At 43.3% G+C, this 19,449-nt stretch overlaps 1 protein-coding gene across 1 annotated transcript in view; it reads left to right on the top strand.

The window, feature by feature from the left end:
• Positions 1–19,449, top strand: part of LOC147748151 (uncharacterized) — a 648,568-nt gene that overhangs the window by 615,095 nt on the left and 14,024 nt on the right. Inside the window, exons 62-64 of the mRNA XM_086959041.1 lie at positions 654–707; positions 8,466–8,718; positions 18,945–19,057. Of these exons, the coding sequence (XP_086815167.1) occupies positions 654–707; positions 8,466–8,718; positions 18,945–19,057 (420 nt within the window). The remainder of the gene's footprint in view (positions 1–653; positions 708–8,465; positions 8,719–18,944; positions 19,058–19,449) is intronic.

The following is a 19,449-nucleotide window of genomic DNA, read 5'->3' on the forward strand; positions in this document are numbered from 1 at the left end:
CATATTTGTATTGCATGTAAATGGTGCTTAAAGTGAATATTAAGGGCCTAATTAGGCGGTGGCAGGCGGCCCCTTTCCTCATCAGGGAGATGGAGTAAATTACTCCATCACCCTGACGGAGATGTCATCTGCCAAATTTAGAAATGATCACCAATCTGGCGATCATTTCTAAAGTATTGCAGAAATCCTCGTTGCAGCAGTTCCTGTCAATGCTGTTGACAGAATGATGAAGCCCTGCACCAAACTGTTTTCTTTTTTCTTTTCAAAAAGAAAATCCTGATGTGGGATTCTCTTTTTGAAAAAAAAGCAATATGTCCTCCTCTTCCATGGCGAGGGGAGCATTTTATAGTTTTCACTGCTCCTTATCACTAAGGTTTTTTAGGTGATGAAGGCTGTGAAAACTCACTTCTAAATCTGCCCATCTAAATTAGGTGGGCAGAATTAGATATCTGCCTCTGACGGCCGTCGAAGGGGTTTAATCACAGCGGATACGGAGTAGTCTCCTCCGTGATTAAAACTATCAAAATCCAACGGGTGGATCTTTGTTGCCATTGCTATGTAGTAGACATGCCGACAAGATATAAATTAGACCCTGAGTTACAGGTGTGTTTTCCTTTGACTATGAACTGACCTTGTTTTCTTATTTATGGCAGGGTGCAATTGGAACTCGAGGGGACCCTGGCCCTGTTGGCCCCCCAGGTCCTCCGGTAAGTTGCATGAATCTCTCTTCCATCTGACGCAGTCAATTACTCACATCCGTTCAAATTTTATTTGCAAGATTTACATATTAATCACAATTTTGTTTTGCGAATTGCACTGTGATATCATTCATCACCATTTTGCTTTCTAATTTGTCCGCTGTTTGGATTAACCACCATTTTTTGTGGGATTTAGAAATAAGATGCAATGACCACCATATTATTTTGCGATTTTTAGTCAGGACACACAGAACAATATCGTGGAAGCACACAATAAGGACCTACCTTTCATGATTCCTTATTTATTGATTTTAGATCGGTGCCCTCATTCGTTTTTTTTCCCATCCATTTTTACTAAAGTGGAAAGTGTTGTAATCAACACATTTCTGGGACATCTTTAGCTCACATAATTTCACGTTGCCATCTTTCAATTGCCTTTAAATGCCCCCTATCACACAAAAAATATATACATTTGGACATCCGGGAGGCTCAGTTTGTGAACCTGTTGAGCTGCTGCTTTTGAAAATGACCAACACACATTTATTCAGTTTAATTGAGCCAGGCAACAGGAATCACATTAAAGGGCAAGCTTACATCTCAACAAGATATGTCTATTCTTGGAAAGAGAAGGAAAACTTATTATCTGTAACAATGGTCTCCAGTGAGGTTGTCTTCCAAAAATCTACGCACTCATAACAATTAATTTCTGCAAGGCTGGAACCATGAAAACCTTTCTATTCTTTAATACTTCCATCAAATAACATTTTTCTATGCTTAAAAATAAACTGACCTAACTATAAAGAAAAATATTTATTAAATCTCAGGAATTTGTCCTTGTACATTTCCAGAACCACAAAGTGCTGAACCTTGGGATTATACCCATGCTGGTTAATCAGGCTCTAGACATATACATTTTACTTCTCTACGGATTCATACATTTAGAAGACTGTTTGACAGTGCTCATCAGAGAGGTGGATGAGAAAGTCCAGTCAAGGAGGATGTTTGCAGAGATACCAATTTCTGACAAATGTTGTGACGATAGTTTATTCTTCTTCCCACAAGAGGCTATATACTGTAATACCTAAAAGAGGTGCTGACAATCCTCAGATTAGTCGTTTACAGGCAAGTAAACATTTCCCTAAAGTGCTGTTTTAGCTTCTTTTCCAGAGTAGAATGTGAAAAGGAATTAGATTATGATAACATAATTCAAGCCCTCTAAAACAAATTCTTTCAAAATAGTTTGGCCATCATTCGCCATGTTTACTTTCCAAACTGGGGCAGCCACAAATTCGGAAGTGATAGGCTTTTTAGACTTTCAACAGAATCATGAATGACTGGAACCTTAATGAAAGATTCATGTTCTGGTGATGTTTGTTGACATTCAGTGTAGAAGCAAGACTTCTATAGAGCACATGCTTCCTCATGGCATGATTGAGCAACAGGATTGTTGCACAAGCACCAAACACTAAAGAACGTCCAATTTACGGAACAACAAGTATTTGCAACTATCCATAGATGGAGTCATTGGGGGTTATGATGTAACAAACAGGGGACAAGTCTTTTTTTGGCCAAACAGCAGCAATATTAGTCTCAGCTGACTTGTTGACCATATGTAATGTTGAGCTGATCACTGGCAGAGGTGGAAAAGCTCATTCCAATGCCCTCAGTTAGTCTGTAAAATGTACATGGACACCAAACTCTTTAGATGTGGTAGTGTAGACATGGAGAGTGGCGTTTTCTGCCTTCTAGTGTGACAAAAGTTATATTTCTGGAGATCGTCCAGACCAATGAAACAATCAGCAGGATTCAAATGCTGCTCTCACTTAAGTGTGTTACCCATGTTGAAAAACTGCTTATATATTTTGAACTCTTGAAAGATGTCACACCATGATGTGTAGACACTAAAAACTGTAATTCAGGTCCATTGGGTCAGTCCCAGGCTTTTTCAGAATATAGTAAAATTTGGGAAACAACCTTCACAACGCAACTTTTACAACGCACTTCCACTACAACGAAAATTTTACAACGCAAGATCCATTACAACGCATGCCATTACAACGCAACCATTACAACACATGACCCTACAACGCATACCATTACAACGCATGTCATTACATCGCAGTCATTACAATGCATACCATTACAACGCATACCATCACACCGCATAGTACCCTTGCACTATCTAAAACCCTACCCTACTATCATAGTACCCCTCTGTTGCACCCCCTGGAGTTAGAATAGTAATTTTTACCCCTACACTATCCAACACTTACCCTACTGTTGCACCCCGGGAGTTAGAATAGTAATTTCTACCCCTACACTATCCAACACTTACCCTACTGTTGCACCCCCTGGAGTTAGAATAGTAATTTTTACCCCTACACTATCCAACACTTACCCTACTGTTGCACCCCCTGGAGTTAGAATAGTAATGTTTACCCCTACACTATCCAATACTTACCATACATGCAATGTAATGGTATGCGTTGTAATGGTATGCGTTGCAAAGGTAGTATGCGTTGTAATGGAATGCGTTGTAAAGGTAGTTTCTAAAAAATGTGTTGTAATGGCATGCATTGTAATGGAACGCGTTGTAATGGATGTTGCATTGTAAAAAATCCATTGTAAAGGTATGCATTGAAAAGTATGCGTTGTAACGTCAAACATCCGTAAAATATAGGCTAAGTTTTGAGTGGGGGGATGCTTACAGGGAAACCCAAACCATGCAAAGTCCTCTTCAAAGCCCTCCCATTCTTCCTTTGTAGCTGAATGGCAAATGTTTTAGATCGTTTTTTTGATAAACAGATATTTTTAAATTTTTGCACAGGAGGTACAACATGACACACAATTATTATAGTAGAAAGTGTTACAGCAGTTAACCACAGTGTAGGCCATTAGGGTTGTACATTATCATGGATCAGAGGCAATACATCAACACACATAGCAAAAGGTGCAGCCCTGGGCATATTGTCCCAGCCACTTCCCTCATACTCTACAATACTTCAGGGGGCAACCCCGGTCCTCGTAGACTGGTCACTCTTGTTGTGCACAACAGTCCACCCCCGCCTCCATTGTGAGAGAGTGGGAGGGGCAGGGTTCTTCCAGCGAGTAGCGATGTCCTGCTTGGCCACATTGAGGGCTGTACCCAGGAATGATCGATCTGCCCTTGAGCCCCCAGAGCCCTCCAATACCCCGAGGTGGAGCACCAAGTGTGAAAGAGCCACTTCCCAACTCAGGACTTCAGTCAGTTCCCTCACCACTGCGGTACAAAACTCCTGAATCCTGGGGTACGACCACACCATATGGTAAAACTCAGCAGGAGCGCCCCGAGCAGTGGGTGCAGGTGGGTTCAGAAAGGAGACCCAGTCAGTGTAAGTGTAACCTAGTCGGGGTAAGGTAGGCACAAAATAGATAGCATGTCTGAATCATGTGCAGCCTGGAGGAGATGGTGATGGGCATAGGTGCCATCATTGCGTCCTGCCAATTATCATCTTCAAAGTGACACAGCCAACGCACCCATCGAGACCTAAGGTGTTCCAGGGTACCTAGGCGTTGAGCATTAATGTACAGTAGACTGTGAAGAACCCACTCTAGCCCAGTGTACCCATACGAAGTTTGGCCTCCAACGGTCTATACTCAGGAGTGAGTCGGTCTGAGATACATGAGTGAGGAGTGCATGTCGCAATTGGAGATATTTGTAGAATTGTGTAGAGGAGAGTGCATAGGTATCCTGAAGTTCTTGAAAGGACCATATGTGTGAACCTCACAATATGTCACACAGCTGCGAGATGCCAACGAGGTCCAATTTCCAAAACCTTATAGTGCCACCACCTCTTGCAGCCAGGTGCCGTGACAGATGGGTGTTTGCTGCGTAAGTGTGTATTTCCAATGAATGTAGAAGAGTGCAGCCCTCCAGGTGAGAAAAAACACTCTGGGCACCAGCGGGAGTGGTGCAGGGGACCGAGGATGTCTAAAGCATAGCCACAATTTGAGGAAACCCCAAAAGCGATAGTTCCAGTCTGTCAGTAGGGTGTGACCAACACCTGTTAAACCAGTCCTGTATCACCAGGAATTGGGAGGCAAGTTAACAGAGATATAAATTAGCCATACCTAAGCCTCCATCATAAGGGGCACATTGGCAACGGGCAAGGGGAGGCGAGGTCGGGATCTGTGTCACAAAAAGGAGGATGCAACCCTATGGAGAGCACAGAACCAGGTTAGAGGTATCGATATCAGGAGATTCCGAAAGACATAAAGAAAACTTGGCAGGATCATCATCATATATAAGGCTATACTGTCCATTACATTCAATGCAATGGATTGCCATTTGGCAAGGTCTTCTTTATCCTTCCGCGTCAAAGGCCCAAGGATGAGGGACCGGGTAAGCTCAGGGTGGAATGCCACCCAGGCACTCAGTTATTTAAACCTAAGACTGCGTATAGAGATATTATCATGCCAATCAAAACAATCTCAGGTCAGAGACTGTGGCAAAATCACTGGTTTAGAGGGATTCACCCGGATGCCTCTCCAAAACAATGGAGGAGATGAAGGCAGTGAGGCTCACTCACCGAGGGGGCTGCGCGGTAACAAATAAATGATGCCATCTGCATGAAGTGCTATGTGGTTTTCATGTCCATCCAGCCGCGTATCTGAGCGTCACCACGAAGGAGGCAAACCAATAGTTCAATCACCAGTATGAAGAGGAGAGGAAACAGGGGGCATCCCTGCCTAGGCCCCGTTCTGAGAGATAGTACACCGTTAAACTGAACCAACACTGTGGGATTAGAGTATGATGCCCTGATGAGCCCACAGAAGTGGGGTCCGAGCCCAGCCCGATTCCGCCCATGTCCCAAATATCCCCAGTCCACAGTATTGAATGCTTTTTTAAAAATCAATTAATAGCAAGGCCAGGCTAAACGTAAGAAGATGAGCTACGGCCACATGAAGGTGACAAAGACGATGCCTCGTACTACAGGCACGCATGAAGCAGCATTGATCCAGGTGTATGAGGATATGGAGGACCTGCTTAAGACGGGTGGCCAGAAATGTGGCGAGAATCTTGACCTCACCATTGATGAGGGATATTGGACAGTAGTCAGCACAGGATGTTGAGGGGGTTATGTCTTATGGATTACCACAATTGTTCTATTGTCTATCACCAAAGCAGAGGCACCCTTCTGTGCTACTTCATTATAAAGGACCAGAAGTTGGAGAGTCAGAATATCTCAGAATGTCATAAAGTACTCTGTGGGTAATCCGTCAGGACCAGGGCTCTTTCCAGAGGCCACCACAGAGATAGCCACCTCAACTACTTCAGCAGTGAAGGGGTCATCAAGTATCCGAGCCTCGACAAGGGCCAAGCGAGGGAGAGGCACGTCTTTTAGAAACTGGGAGGCAGAATCAGAGTCCACCTGAGGGGACACCACATATAGGTTGTCATAATAATGAGCGAATGTTTGTGTGATTTCCGAGGGAGTACGGTGAGTATTACCGAATTCATCAGTGATTTCGGGTACAATTCTGTTTTCCTGTGGATGAAAGGCCATCCAATGTAGCTTCCCATTCTTGTCCCCCTATCCATAGACCCTGGCCATTGTGGCACACCAGAGGTTATTGGCAGCCTTTAGGGATGGGCGATGGATCTCGTCACGCAAAAGACTCGGCTGCCGGGGGACCTCGCAGTGAACTACCTCAACCCGAGGGCACGGGCTTCTAACTGAGTGATATAGATGAAGCAAGCTCCCCTTGGCAAATCCCCTTTTTGTCACCTTGCTGGCGGCCCAGAAGGTGGCATCAGAGCTGATGGGGCCTTCATTGCATTGAACATAGGCTTGCAGCTCGGTTCCAAAGGCCTGAACATAAAGTTTATCTTGAAGATATCATGCATTAAGGTGCCACATAGGACGTGGGCCATTACTGGGGGAGCTGAACTGAAAGAAAAAGGGGGGCATGGTCCAATATACCTTAGGGGAGGATCTGGGTATGTGATACTGTGCAGCAATTTAGGACCTGCATGAAGACAATGTCTATCTGGGAATGAGTATGGTGTGCCACGGAGGTATGTGTGAGTTGATGTTGTTGGGGGTTTCATACCCTCCACACATCACAGAGACCAAGAGTGGTCACCCAGTCAGAGAGGTCATGAGCCGGTACATCGGGATGCAGAGCGGGGACCCATAGAGTCAATATCCGGAACAGGAACTGGGTTGAAGTCACCACCTATTAGTGTCAGTCCCTGTGGGATATTGAGAAGGATCTTTGACAGGTCATGGAGAAAAGCATCTAGAGTAGCGGGGAGTGCATATGCGCATACTAAGTTAACAGTTTGCCCCTCAACTTCACCGGTGATCGTAATAAAAAGGCCCGGGGGACTCTAATATCATGGACGAGAGTCATAGGAAAGGAGCGACGCAGTAGGATCGCGTCCACCTTGGAACCCCGAGTAAAGTCTGAGTGGAAGACTCTGTCATAGCCTCTACATGCTAGAAAGGGGCCGCGATAACCCAAAAGGTGAGTCTCCTGAAGCATCAGGACCTCAGGAAGGTGTTGACGTACGAAACGTAGGACTGCAGTGTATTTCATGCAATATAGACGTCCATTAGCGTTCCAGGACAGAACTCGCACGGATATAAAACCTGAGGAAACAGGCTTGTGTGTGGCTAGGACATGTGAGGGTGTCACACTCGACCGCATAAGGCAGCCAAAGTCCGTGCCCATGATATGGGACAAGGAAGCATCTGTCGCCCTGAAAAAGAAAATGGAAGCACAAAACTGCTTGCAAATGGGAATGGAGTGGTGGACTTCTCCTTGGTGCAGGTGAATGATGGTCATCAGGAGAACACATTTTTCAAATTCCAAAAGTGGATGTCTCAGTGTTCTAAAACAAAGAGTAAATAATGAATCATAGTGCAGGACTCTGTGATAAGTCAGCGTCCGCTGGCAGTCTGGCAAGAGGTGGGGACGTCGTAACTGGAAGCTCCTTGTGGTTCATCTGGTGCCCTGCCGCATCAGAGGCCTGGAAGGAGTGCATCAAAGATGGAGACTGGTCTTGTGTCTGAGGGGACAGCAAAGAAGATTTGGATCATTTAGTGTTACACCTCCTTCATAAATGAGTATGGCAGTCCCATGGTTTAGGCGCCGGTTCTATCCAAGCTGGTTTGGTGGGTCTGGTTCCCCGGAAGGAGGCCCTGCCAGGCCCATGAAGCGGGCGTTCCTCTGTGAGTCATGTCCAAGCAGATTCTGGAGTGTTGAAGAAGTGGGACCTGGTTGCATGGACCACTCGAAGGCTAACTGGGAATAGGAGGCGATACTAAAGGCCAAGCGCCCAAAGCTTCTGCTTGACCACTAGGTAAGAACTGCACTTTTGAGATTTTAATGTATGAAAAAAAATTGACAAACTCAAACTACTAACTAAAGAGAGAGAAAAGCCCCTTAAAACAGACAATTCTTCAGTACGTTTTTAAAACCAACATTTAGATATTTGATCTTTAGTTAACAGTGCAAACTTTCACACTGGAAATGTTTCTACAACATCTGCTTTCATGGTCTCATGGAAGAGCTACAATGAGAGGGGGTGAGGAATCAGAGCAAGAGTCTTTGAGGAACTGTATTAGTTCAGTATTCATTGCTGTGTTCCAGTGGATAAAGAAACGTGTTTATAGTGATACCAGCATACACATTATATTATGCTTGCCTAATGAATTAAAGGTTGTAAAAAGAAGCCAGAATTTTCTTTCATGTGGATTTCCATGTCATTGTAATGTGCAGGGACCATCAGCAGAGGTTGTGCAGACACTGCCACTAGAACTACGAAGGAAACGAAGGCGAGAGTCAGAAGGAGAACAAAAAGATGAGTCGGTGGACGGATCTGACTATCAAGCCGATGGAATGGAAGAGGTCTATGCTTCGCTTGGCTCCTTGAAGACTGAAGTTGAACAGATGAGGCGGCCGGTGGGTACGCGGGAGAGCCCAGCACGCACCTGCAAGGAACTGCAGATGTGCCATCCACACTACACAGATGGTGAGATGGGGCATATATTTTCTTCATATAAAAATTACATCTCAAGTTAATCAAGGAGGCTTGGTGGAAGAGCAATACATTTCAATCAAAGCACCTATGCATACTCGATTCTGGGATGTCTAGCCACTATCTTTGCTAAAGAAAAGAACATTTTTATGCCGAAAACTGTTGAGTTGACCTCAAAAGAGATTAGGTGCATGGTTTGTTCATGAGGGCATGAATTTTGACTTGAGAGTACATGATATTACTGTCAGCACAGCTAATCTTGTGAGTGACTTCTCTCCAGCGGACATGGACTTGTAGATGTATGTCAAAATGTCAAGGACAGAAATATCATCATCAGATATATTGTTGTCTAAACATTGAAAACCAATGTGGCTTGATGTGGCCTTGTAACTATGCTGGGCACATTGCGCCACCGGAGTGTCACTTTTTTTTGATGTTCCAGCAGCGCAGAGTGCCTAGCCATATCTACGAGGCTACGAAAAGCTACAGTGGAGCCTTGTAGATATGGTGAACGGCTATGCAGCGCTAGTCGTTGCATTGCCTTACACTGCATGAGGGAGGCGTGCCATGAACGTTGTGGTGAGTCCTCCCATTCGACGTCCATGGTATTTGACACATTTCCAGATTTACAACACAGGGTAAATCTGAGAATGCGTCAAAACTGTGCACTTGCCCTGGGGAGGCATATTGATTGTTTTTGCGCTAGGAGGTGCCTCTTCCTGCCCAAAAACAATCATGCCAACAACCAGACACCCTTGCATCATGGTGCAAATGTGTCTGCATTGGTACTAAGCAGCCACTTGTGCGCCAGAGCAGTGGAATAGGACAGGAATGCGCCGCATCTCATAGATACAGCGAATTCCCGCCCTTTTCTTGTGATGCAGGGCAACGCAGGGAAGTGACATGCAGCGCTGCTTACCGTCAAATTGTTGAAAATGAGGGACTAAGGGCTACATGTATCAAAACTGTAAATTGCGAATACCTTATCGCAAATTTCTGAGAATCGAAATGAGGTAATCGCAATTTACAATGTATGAAACTTAAAGATCGCAAATCACTCTACCTCATTAATAATAATGAGATAGATCACAATTTGTGACCCCCTAGGAATCGCTAAAGTCACTGGATGGTAGCCTGCTGGGGACAACAGACCACCATATTCATGATTGCTTATAAATAAAGCCATCTTTTTTTTTAAAGCAGCCCTTTTTTCTTAAAGGAAAACGGGATGTGTTACAAAAATGAAATGTTTTCTTTTAATTTTTTTAATAGCAGGCAGTGGTCCGAGGGACCACTGCTTGCTCTTAAAAAATGCCGTAACAAACATTCACAAAGGGGAAGGGTTTCCTTGGGGTCCCCTTCCCAGTTGCGTATGGGTTACCACCTACTTGAAGTAGGTAGTAAAATGCCAATGTTTTACGACCGCATTTCGGTCACAAAACATTCCTACATACTGATGTGATTCGGTATAAGAAGGGGACGCTCTAAACACGCCCCTTCCTAATAGGGTTTCGCAAACACAGTTTGCATTTCAGTAAAAGGTTACGGAATCACGAAATGGGTTTTTGATACCAGTAAAAAGCCTTTTTAACATTCGCAAATGGGCCGATTCAGAGAATTGGCCCTTTTGCAAATGCTAAATAGCTTGATACATGGAGCCCTAAGAGTCTAAACCATTTTTTGCGTACCATCAATTTTAATGTTGGCGTCTATCAGGCTTGAAAGCCCCATCGTGGTTTTGTATAACAGTGCACCCATACTTATTTTTGGTAGTATTCGATTCACATGGCACCAATGTGTAGTACTGAGCCTGCTGGTCATCTCCTAAATATTGATGCAGTTCCACATACACTATTTTTGAGCCATAAAACTCTTGACACTATCTTATCACATTATCTGCGGATAAAGCACCAGCGCAGGATCGAGGATGGCGTTGTCCTCAAGAACATATGAGGCAATGTGTCCCTAAAGAGATTAGATTGATTGTTGACTTAATGTATTGCAACATATGGTTTTCTAAACAGGTGCATTTTCAACTCTTTCCTGAATTCTAGCAGTGTTGAAACAATCCTGAGGGATACAAGGATCTTGTTCCAGATTCCAGGTGCATTGATGGAAAAGTCATGCTTCCTTAGTTTTCTTTTTTACACTTCTAAGTCTAATGCCTGCATGTGTGCTAAGAAACACCGGAGATTGGTGAGCTTGTCTGTGAAGATATGCAGGGGTGTGGCTGTTTTTGGTTTTATAAATGGTGCAGCTGGTTTTGAAGAGTGTGCAGGACGCCAAACAGGTCAATGGAGTTCCATTGGGATGTGGGGATAAATCACATCCTAATGGCCACCCTTTAAGATGTACTATGGCTTATAGGATGCCATTACGGTGTGCCAGTGTGGAATCTGGCAGGACATGGAGCAGAACAATCCCACCAACCAAATGTAAGGGTATGAAGCTTGAACAGCATTCTTCAAGTCACTTTCGGAAGAATTTGTTTCACTTTCTTTAGAAGAGAAAGCTGGCTCCAGGCTATCTTTGTACTTGTGACAATGTGTTCCTTGAGGGCGAGGATCGTGCTGTAAGTTTCATGGAATTCTATGGTAGTTGTGTTGAGCTCCAAGTAAGTGCTGGGCATCCGGGTCTGAAAGATGTGCAGGCAGTGTTTTTAGGCTTTGGATGTCCAAAGTAGAGGAGACTTTCAAGTAGAATTGTGTATCATTGGCATATCAGTGAATCTTGATGCTGCTATCTGTGAGTAGAGCACCAAGCAGCTCTATGAAGAGGATGAAAAAGACAGGGGACAGTATGGAACCTGGAGGTGATCAGGTTCCTTTGGAGTCTGCTGTCAAGGAGATGTTGAAGTAATCTTCTTTGCCATCCCTTGCTTTGACGACAAAGATATCATGGTTGAGTATTTTGATTAATGCCTTGACACTGAATAGTGTCACATTCAATGTTGCCTCCTTGACATCGAATAAGTTTGACATTAAATGAAGGGTTCTTTTTAATGTTGTCTTCTATGCTGTGTTGGTATCTATCTGTAAGCAAATAGAGACAGCATATGCTTTTGAGATTTTTCTTGACATCAAATGGGCACGGAGCTAGTGTTTAGAGTTCAAATGTTTTTAATGCCTCCTTCCCTCTCTAGATCTTCCCTTGTTGCAGTCTTTCGGGTTAAAGAGCCATGTGTTATTGGAAGGATTCACGTTTCTGAATGGTGTTTCATGCTCCTGTGCATCTATGACCTCTGTCTCTTGAGGTTGCCCTCCATGTTTACATGAGGCAGATTCCTTCTCACTGTTCCTGGACACCTTCTTTCTGTATAGTCATTCCTCCGTGGCATGGGAGTTTGGCAGACCATGCATAATCTACTCCAATCATTCAAAGCCTTTTTGTTTATCCAACTGGGCACTTAGCAAGAAGAAATGGCATCTTTTTGGAAAAAGCATTTGAAAAGACTGAACAATTCCACTAATGTCTGTCAGAAAACACTGTAGACTCAAAAGAGAAGTGACGAACAGGTATTCGGAAAAAATGTATGTTCTTTCACTACACAGAGTTAAAAACTCAAACAGTGTTCAGGAATCCTTCGACATGAGCTGCATAAAAAACTGAAGCTGTGAGACAACTGCCTGTACAAAGTCTGATTGAATAGCAATGCAGCTGGTTCCTTAAAGAAGCAGCGTTCAGTCTGTTGTCAGGTTTACATGATTGCTGTCATTGTGGCTGCATTTTCTGTCATTCACTGCACATTGTGTAAGCTGTTTAGCACAGCAAGATTAAGGTAATGCTATAAGGCTGTTTTATACATAATTTGTTGTTGAATGTGTTTTATTGTGCTGTAAAAAACATTTGAAATTTGGACAGTTTCAACCTGATTGTTTAATCTGGGTAATGCAATTAGTTTTACTTGTAGAACCAACTCTTTTCGATCCCTATCAGTCTTCTGTTCTGAAATGCCCATGCGTTTGTGGGTTCGTTCTAGAGGAAATAATGCAGATGGTATATTTAGATATACCTAATGCATATGTTGGCACATTATGTATGGTGCTGGTATATACACCCACACTCCTTGACATGCAGCACTTAGTTTCATATTTGTATCCTTAGTACCTCCTACTTTCTCTCAGCCTTGGGAAGTCTGTCACTAGATTTGTTTTTGACAAATGGCTACACCCACAGCACAAACACACACAGTGGAAAGAAGTTCCAAGCAGGCTCACTCTGAACTGTGGTTTTGTAGTACTTGGAGATTTCTGTGGGGCATGACACATCAGCGCAGTACACACCCAAGACTGTAAAGGGCTGGACATATCCTTATTCTTAAATGTTCTGAGGTAAGTGGGACTTGTTCCATCAGTAATACTGTCTGTGATGGGTGTTAGATGTGTTACAGACAGGATATCCCCTGGAAAGTGGCGCCTGAGAGAACCAGGAGGGATATGTTCAATGGTACAAAAGCCTACAAGATGCTGGGCCCTAATTGTAGGACAGATCTTGATAAACTGCAGTTTCTGATCTAGGTAAGGTCTTGTTTGGAGCAGAACAGAATGGGAGAGGATGTGGCCTAATGGCTAGGGCGGTTGTTCTTAAATCTAGGGACCAGGTTCGAGTTTCAACAGCCACACTCAACATCCTGTTATTCTGGGCAAATCACTTAATCTCCAAATGATTTATAATGATTTTTTAATCTAAAAAATGAATGTGTCCTTGTGTAACGCAACTGGTTCTCATGTAAAGTGCTCTGATACCTTTGTGTAATGTTTGCGCTGTATAAAATTCAGATTTTTAAAAACTGAAGCTTACAGTACTGGAGCAAAGCTGGGCTTGGCAGGAATAGACCTGGCAGGAATGAAGTAGAACTGAAGCATTGCTTCAGCGAAACTGGAGTTGGAGTTGATCGGACCGAAGCACATTGAATTTGGCAGGGGACTGGGTCGCCAGAACTAGATCAAATATGGAGTTGAAAGAACTTGAGAGGAGCTTGAGCTGGGGTGAATAGAGCAGAACAACAGTGAAATATCCAACAGCAGAAGGAAATCACAGCTATTGAGATGCGTTGGTTTACTGACCAAAGCCTCACTATATAACGTAGAATAAGATCCCCAGAGAGGAACATTCTGGTCTCAGAAATGGACATACTGAAATGGTATTTAACTTGGTACCCATCTTAGAATGGAGTCAGTGTCAACTGCCAGTCTTGTAGTGGTATTTCAATAAAGCACTGTTGAACTTGTGCTCCTCACTTGTACGTATGCCTGTTTCTAATCCAGAACCATAAAACAGATTAACTGTAGCTACCCAAAGTTAAGTTATAAATGCAAAGTGATAGGTAACCCCAAACAATTGTTCTTGCATCTCAAAAAGGGTCTACCCCAAGGTCAGTAATGTAGTAAATTAAAGTAAAGGACATTAGGCCTGTCCACTGTATGTCCAAGAGGGTTGGATCCATGCCATTTTATGAGGATATCACTATACAATAGATTTGATTTAAAGTGAAAAATATAAATTGAACCAATTTACTTGATGAGTCCTGAATATATGAAAGGGATTCAGCCCGCCGCGGCTTATGTTAGACTTCCCTCAACTAATGATAGGGCTTGGCTGGCTTTGTGCACCTTCTCTGACATATGGTCTATTTGCTTCTCCCCACTGGCCTAGAGTGCAATTCCTGATTAATGATAGTTTAGCAACGAAGATCAAGGCATGTTGTTTCCATACAAACAATGGAGAAAAACCTTCTTGATTGCGGGCCTCACTGCCTCACAAGCCTGCTTCTCCCTTCTCTTTCCATTCCATCTGATGCCATATACAATTGTAAAATGCCTGTTAATCCATGAATTAGTAATCATGACCCTAAGAGGCGCAGTCTTTCCTTGACTGGCTTAAGCTCCTTGCTTTGCACTATTACTCATTTTCAGTTTCTGGTTCGATTGACAAAGCTCTTTTGTACAAGTAATTGCATCTTACTCCCCTGTCCTGTGAGCAACACCTAAATATCTAGGCTTGATTCAAGCAGCCTTTTGTGTGAGTAGTTACAATGAGTAAGATTTGCATGCTCACTGACACAACGAGTATGCAGCGCTTACCAGTAGCGTTTCAAGGATGCCATGGATGGCTGGTGCAAGCAAGGAAATGGCTCTTTGACAGCTGTTGGGCAGTAAAATGCAGCAATTATTGGGTCTGAATGAGCCACTGTGAACGCTGGCCCACTAAACCTGCCGCACCAATGGTAGCTATGCCCCTGATTGTTATGCTTGGCAAGTCATGTTTAAGTGACTACCACCAATCCATGAAAAACCACACTGAGAGGGGAGAGAGAAAAGATTCGACTATGGGGCCATAGGATACTGCCTCTCTACCTATAATCAAACTTACAAAAGGTATCCTACCACCCTATACTGAATTTTAAAAGGATGACCTCGTCTTATTGCTCCTATAAAAATGCTAAGTATTTTATAGTGGACCCTCTCACACCCTATTAGTGTTATGCTTAATCAATGGGTCACACTCTGGTTCCTAAAAAAAAGGTGGGCTCTGCCATCTTCATGGGAGCACTTTGAATAATGTTGTAAACCTAACGGGGAGAGTAAATATGAAAAATATCTCGTGATCACCCCATTTCCCCATAATTTTGGGTACCACTTGCATGATTAAAATGTTAAGTAAAATTTGGTTTGGTCGGGGGGAGGGTTACTACCCTTATACTCTAGTGATAAATCAACATGTTTCAGCACTTCCTCATGGTCCATCTAGGGTCCTGGGCTTTCATCAGGACTAATGCTGAATACCTGTGTCTAATCTAATGTCACTATTTCAGTCTGTGATGTTGGGTCTGTCACTCATCAGTTGTCACAACACAGGACATAAGACAAACATTAAGGAATTTGGCTGGCCAACCTGCCTGAGCCCATGGTCGAGAAGCATACTCTGTGCTGTGTTGCAGAATCATAATGGAGCAAAAGGACATAGGGAACATACATATATGGAAAGATAAAAGCAGAGCATTATTATTTTCAGATAATTCTGAGTGAGTGAGAAAAGTGTGAATATGACACATCCTTATAATGCATGTAACTTCATGCATGTTCCGTGCGTGCCCAACCGTTATTTTTTAATATGCCCTTGTAGCTTCATAAAAGTTTGCGGACATTATTTACACAGCGTAGACACTGTTGTAGGGTGAAATTGTAGCCCCCTGCATACATATCTTCATCCACTCATTAGCAACACAAACTAACATAATTCACATGAAAAAAAAGTGGTATTCCCCCAATAAGATTGCAAACGTGATATGCGTGGTGTAGTTGCAAAATATAGTCTTAAGGCCTGATTACCAACAGTAGGACCAGATCATCATTTTATAATTAGGTACAGGGTGGTAGAATACCTTTTGTAAGTTTGTTCAAGTCACAACTACGCCTGGAATAAACGTCACAGAAAGTGCATTGTGAATCATGCCTCCTTTTAAATCCAAATTACTGACTTACAAATCAACTACTCAATTTTCTGTCATGTTTTACTGTACTAATTTACCACTAATCCTATTATGGGTTCCAGAGTAGCATGCTACTTGCCGAAAAAGCGCTTTGACACCTCGTCAGGGGTAGTACGCGCTATATAAATGCAATTACAATACTATTACCAGGCCCGGACTGGCCGTTGCGGGCACCAGGCAATCCCCCGGTGGGCCGCATGGGTGGGGGCCGGTTTTGGGCCCCTGGGGGCCGTTTTTGTTACAGGGCCGTTTTTGCAGCATAGCTGCAAAAACGGCCCTGTAACAAAATCGGCCGAAAACCGGCTCTGGCAAAGATCGCGGTCGCACCCCCAACCCCCTGGGGGGAGAGGGGGGGGGGGCGGGGGGGGCAGCCGAGCACTTTGCCTTGGCCGGTTTTAGTTCCCAGTCCGGCCCTGACTATTACAATACAATATTCAGGTGTAACTCACACGGAAGTCTGGAAAAAACTAACCTCCTCAGAAAAGAAAGCGTTGTAAATCCAGCCCCTGTTCTTTAACAAAGTGCACCTGTGCAATTACCGTTTTGAACATGGAACATTTCCTTAATCATTTGTTCAAACAGACAAATCGCTGCTATTACATTTTACAAATTAGCTTTTTAATGTTGTCATGATTGCTCAGGAAAACCTTGAATACGATAAGAACAAATTATTTAGAACAGTGATAGCTATTTTTAAATAGAAAAATAATACGTACCTTTCATCAGGCCCATGTCCAAAACAGTGAGAGTGGTTTTCTAGAATTTAAAAAAAAGGAATAGCAAGAAATGAATAGTTTTAAAAGAAAAACAAACTATTGATTGCTTTCATTTTCTGTATTTTCAGGAGTAAAATATAGTTCGATAGGCGAAAAAACAAAATACAATTCTCCTGATTAATTACTCATAAACACATCGTCAAAGGGCATACAATGTACTGGAAGAGCACAGAATAAAGGAACGAAAGGGTGGTTGTAATGGCAAAATTGCACAGAAGAAAAGAAGAAGAAACATGAAAAATAGAGGCAGGGTGAAACATGTTGTGGGTCTCCCTATATATGGAAACAAAGCGGAACACTTAAACTGAAAAAGCAGCCATAAGTCACACTTCTCTAGTAGCAACAGTCCAGTCTGAACGGCCATGCCTGGACCTCTCTGAACAGAAACACAAGCAACCCCAGAATAATTTAGGCCTACCAGGGTCAGCTTTAGCACTGGTGTCGCCCGGTGAGACAATCTTTTGTGGCCCCCCCCCCCCCCATGAAATCCTCCTCAAATTCCCTCACTCCCACCCGGCAAAAGTGCAAAAGTGCCCCTCATCTCTTCATTGCACCTCCCTCAAATACATTTAATTTGTTTTACAGCTCTGGTAAAGACTGGTTTTGCTAATCCACTCAGCTATCCACATAAAATACAGATCTGTTCTTTGAAGCAGGCATATTAACCCTCTGCAATACTTTATGGGGCATCTGATCTCTCTCTGCAACATGAACATCAATCACAAGAGCTATCATTACATTTTTATTGCTGCCTCAAAGCTTGACCCACAAGAAACTCTGCAGCTGAGGCTTTTAAATGGTAAGTTATTGATAAACAGTGCACTCCCCCTGAGGTCAGTGCCCCCCCCGCGCCCCCTCAAGGTCAGCGCCCAGTGGGGCCACTCTGGTGGCACAGCCCTAAAGCAGATCCTTAGGTCTATAAGGCCTCATCAGTCCATGATATATCTTAAGTCCTGAGGCCAGTGAGCAGGAGACTGCGTCAGGGCACAGCTCTTGCACTTAGGGCATTGTACTGAAGAAAACTGACTGGTTGTTAGTTTGACTTAATCTCTGACACTTGTAGCTAGGTGTGCCATTACTGCATCAGTCTGGGTTTGCATGTACTCTAGGTCGGAGCAGGGCCAAAACTTGATGGTCTCTGTATAGTGTGGCATAGTTGGAGAAAAACAATGGACTAGAATAAGCCCCTGTGCGACTACTGGTGACTAAGAATAATTCAAGCATTCCTTCCATCACTTTATTGTTTGTTGGTAGATGTCCTAAGTGCAATGGCTATCCCAGGATCTAGTTACCGTGCTCACTGTGCACCAAGGCTCAAGCTAAACCTCACTGCTGAGACCTGGGTAGGCAAGAACAGATCTGTGGTTGCTTATGGTCCCGACTAGAAGGGTCCTATTGAAGCAGGATTAAGATTTATTTGCACATGACTGGCCTCTGTCTGAGGGGCAAAGTGGATGAAAATGATGGACTGGAATGCAGTGATTGCCAATGGATGAGATTAATTTATGCATTCCTTCCATCACTTTGTGTGTTTGGCATTCTTAATTCAGCATTTACTCCATCATTGATACAGCTCTCAGTGTTTTCAGGCAAATAACACCTTTCCCATACAGATCATAAATACATTATTTACACCTACGATGAGTTCCATTCACCTGTGGTGTCTTTTACTGGATCACAAATCCTAAAGGATATAACACATTAAACCCTATTCCTGTTCTTTTTATAGATTAGGGCATCTGGTAGTAAATGGGATAAAGCACCACAATTGTCGCTGTACTATATATTCTGTCAAAGGTCTGAGAATACCAGCGTAAGACCAGAAAATAACAGAGCTTATTTAAAAACATTTGGTGACATGTCTGCGCTGGAGCTCTGCCCCACTGGTCTCTGTGGAAAATCTCCTAGAATTCAGATTTTTTCATCCAGATTTCCTTTATATTTCCGAGCAGGAGACTATTGGATTGACCCAAACCAGGGGTGCAACAGAGATTCATTCAAGGTTTTTTGCAACTTCACGGCTGGAGGAGAAACTTGCCTTTACCCAGATAAAAAAATTGAATCGGTAAGTGAAGGATTTTTTTTTATTGGAGCAGATACAGAGAATGTGTGGCTAATATAGTGCTACTTGAAATTCGGTGCTTCTGAGCGACACCTGCAAGTGCTTGAAAAAGCATGCTCAGTGTCAGACTGGCCTAGAAGTCAATGTGTGGGCCATATTTTCGGCTGTTTGTGGGTTTGTTTATGGTCTGGTTGGCTAGTTTTTACTGTTGATTTCCTCCACAATTCCCACAGACTTTGCTTGTTCAAGCACAAATGCATTCAGTCTCCCATACCTTGCAAAACACCTATATAGAGTCTTTCGGTAGGTTCAAAACGTCCCCAATTTGCAAATGTGGGCAACTTATTAGCGATCTGATTCGCTAACGGGGAACACAGAAGTGGGAATATGATGTC

This window comes from Lissotriton vulgaris, chromosome 1_1, assembly GCF_964263255.1.
Source record: "Lissotriton vulgaris chromosome 1_1, aLisVul1.2, whole genome shotgun sequence".
Classification (NCBI taxonomy): Eukaryota; Metazoa; Chordata; class Amphibia; order Caudata; family Salamandridae; genus Lissotriton; species Lissotriton vulgaris.